At 37.4% G+C, this 3,176-nt stretch overlaps 1 protein-coding gene across 1 annotated transcript; it reads left to right on the forward strand.

The window, feature by feature from the left end:
- Window positions 1-627: 627 nt before the first annotated feature.
- Window positions 628-2,571, forward strand: LOC120006996 (homeobox-leucine zipper protein HAT5-like). The gene is made up of 3 exons (XM_038857133.1): window positions 628-1,181; window positions 1,436-1,800; window positions 1,880-2,571. Exons 1-3 carry the CDS (start codon window positions 1,052-1,054, stop codon window positions 2,297-2,299), a joined length of 915 nt encoding a protein of 304 aa, XP_038713061.1. The 5' UTR covers window positions 628-1,051; the 3' UTR covers window positions 2,300-2,571.
- The last annotated feature ends 605 nt before the right edge of the window (window positions 2,572-3,176 follow it).

Here is a 3,176-nt window from a genome sequence, read left to right on the forward strand (position 1 = left end):
TCTCTTGAGCTCCACAGCTCATCCATAATGACTGATTGGATAGGTTGCTTTTGTTTTCTTCCCTATATGTAATCTGTCTCTTTCTCTCTCTTTCTTCTTTTACGGCTTTACCCCTATCCTTTCTCCCGCAACTTCTCTCTATTGCCTCTTCAACGAGATCAAAAACATGACAACATGGATTTAACAAGTTTTTGGAAAATAAAAATATTCTTTATGAACTATTATAGATTTTTTTTTTATATTATGTGATATCAATGTAACGTGCTAAACTTGAATTCTCAATTGGATGTATTAATTTCAAGTGGCGAGTTGCACAATCGAACTGGCTACTCAGATTGTTTGATTATATCCAAATATTCAATTTTGTCGATGTATCAAGTGGTCAAATTGAAAATCAAGATGTAATTGTTCTGCATCTGTATAGGAGAAATGGACAAACTTTTTTATGGACAAGTTACCCCCAATAAAATGGAGGAGTTGAACATTAATATTTTGATTTTTGTTTCAATTTCAAAGTTAATTTTAATGTGCATTGTTTTTCTAATTGTATGATAGTATGGGGTATTCTTGTAAATGCACCTCGACTCTCCCAAGAGGAAAAGTAAACTCTGGTCCCTTGACAGGGCTTTGCTATAAGCTCCCATGAGTCCCTCTTTTGTAGCAGAGAATAATCTCTCACAATCTCTCTGAACCTTTCAACTTCCAATCCTCCCCTCTCGATTACACACACAGAAACAGACTTCTCTCAATCTCTCCTTACCCAAGAAGTAAGCTTTCCTCCTCTGCTCAAAAAGAAGACTTTTTCTCTCTTTTTACTTGTTCACAAACTCCTAAACCAAGCTTTTCCTCTTCCCCCACCCCCTTTCTTGTGAGTAATGGTGGGTGCGTGCTTTCAATTTCATCACTCCCAAGCTTTCCACATTGTGAAGATCTTTGTCACCATTTGCTTTCGTCGCAGAGTTTGAAATACGTGACTTGCTTGCTTGGCATTCTCTCTGAGTCTTATTATAAATCAAAACAGAGTAACTTGGGAGGGTGTGTGTATCTTTGTATGGCAAGTGATACGGTCTCTGCTGGTTCAAACTTCATTGTTTTGCTCCAAAGCGATAGACTTGCTGCTTCTTCTTCTTCTTCTGAGGCTCTGGACTCCATTTGGATCCCTACTTGCTCCACTGTTCACGGTAATTAATTGAACTGTTCTGTCTCTTTTAAGGTTAAACAGAGTGAGTGTTTTTAAGCTTATTGTCCTGAAAAAGAAAGAAAGAAGGTTGATAATTTTGCACACAAATTCTTACACTTACCAAATCCGTTAAAAGTTTCGTTGACAATTTAGTGGGTAATGATGCTCATGTGAAAACAATGCACATAAATCCTTACCAAATCTGTTCTGTTTAGTGGGTAATTCTGCTCATGTTTCTTGTTTCAATTGGTTTAGGTCCATCGTCAATGGTTAATTTTGATAATGTTGGAGGAGGAGGCACCATGGATAATCCGGATGAGGAGCTTGATATGCACAATAATCAACAACCGGGGAAGAAAAGGCGACTCTCGGCAACGCAAGTTCAATTTCTTGAGAGGAATTTTGATTTGGAAAACAAGCTTGAACCAGAGAGGAAACTCCAACTTGCTAAGGAACTAGGATTGCAGCCTCGCCAAGTCGCCATATGGTTCCAAAATCGAAGAGCTCGGTACAAGAACAAACAGCTCGAGAAGGATTTCGATTCCTTGAAATCTTGCTATGATAAGCTCAAGGTCGATTGCGACAATCTCTTGAAGGAGAAAGAAATCCTCACACAAGAGGTAATAATTAATCATCTATTGACTTCACACTGTACCTCGTTAGAATTTGTGTAATGATTCAATATTTTCCTTTCAACAGGTTATAGCACTGAAAGAGAAATTGGTTGATAGAGAGAGAGGAAAAGAAAATTTGGAATTCCAAGATGCAATTGAGGCAGCTAAGAATGCAGAACCTGAAAAACCAGCAGTCCCAAATTCTTCAGAGTCCAATGTTGTGGCAATGGTGGTCTGCAAACAAGAAGATGCAAGCTCAGCTAGAAGTGACGTTTTTGACTCAGACAGTCCACATTACACTAATGGGAACCATTCTTCATTGTTAGAACCAGAACAGTCGGATTTCTCACAAGAAGAAGAGGATCATCATCTTGATAGGAGCTTCTTGCAAGTCCTACCATGCTTTCCAAAACTTGAAGATGGATGTTATAATGACCCGCCTGTTAATTCCTCTAGTTTTGAGTTTCCAGTAGAAGATCAGCCATTCTGGACTTGGTCTTATTAAGTTCTATGGTGTATGTACCCCAGTTTTAGCAATGTAAAATAAGATCTCGTAAAATGGAAACATATCTGAACACCTGCTGTTGCTTTGCCAGTTCAGGCTTAGTCAAGGAAGATGGTTCGTGGTGGCCGAGGAATTCGCGGTTCCTCCCCTCCCCTCCCCAATCACAGTGAATCTTCCTCCCAAGTTTGGCCTAGATTAAAATTTTGGATTACAAAGTGAAAAGGCAGCAATTTTTGGTTGATAATTTGATACAAATTTAAAGGTCTTTTTTTTTTTGCCCCTTTTCTAGACGTGTTCTAGAAATCTAATGCATAAACGGACGACCATATTGAGGAGATGTTTGTGTCATGTGTGCACCAGAATCATGTAAAATGCCTGAGAATTTTTTATTTTTTATTTTTTATTTTTGATATTGAAGCAGGAAGAAACATGAAAGAAAATCAAATTAACGTATAAAAGCTTGCGAAGGTAACTTTAGATATCTGAAGTAGGTTATTTTTGAATCATTAAAAATGGAAAAGTTTGGGAAGAAAAGTCAATGAAGGAACTCAAAAGTCAAAATTATAGTATGGTACATCTCCCCTCCCATTTATTTATGTTCCTCAATCGTCAATGACTTGTAGGGTTGAAGCACTTATATATAAATAATAACTATATATATAATTGATATAATGGGGGCTTTCAAATATGTTGACAACTTCAATCAAATCTTGTTCTTTTTTTTTTTGAAGAGAAATTCTATTAAAAAGCGCCAAGTAAGCACTCAAGCAAATACAAAGAGGTGGTGGATACAGGGACTTCCTCTTGGAAAATACATGAATTATAAGAAAAAGACAGTCTTCCCATCAGAGCAAGAGCATTCGCTACTCTGTTTTGA

This window comes from Tripterygium wilfordii, chromosome 10 (genome assembly GCF_013401445.1).
Source record: "Tripterygium wilfordii isolate XIE 37 chromosome 10, ASM1340144v1, whole genome shotgun sequence".
Taxonomy (NCBI): domain Eukaryota; kingdom Viridiplantae; phylum Streptophyta; class Magnoliopsida; order Celastrales; family Celastraceae; genus Tripterygium; species Tripterygium wilfordii.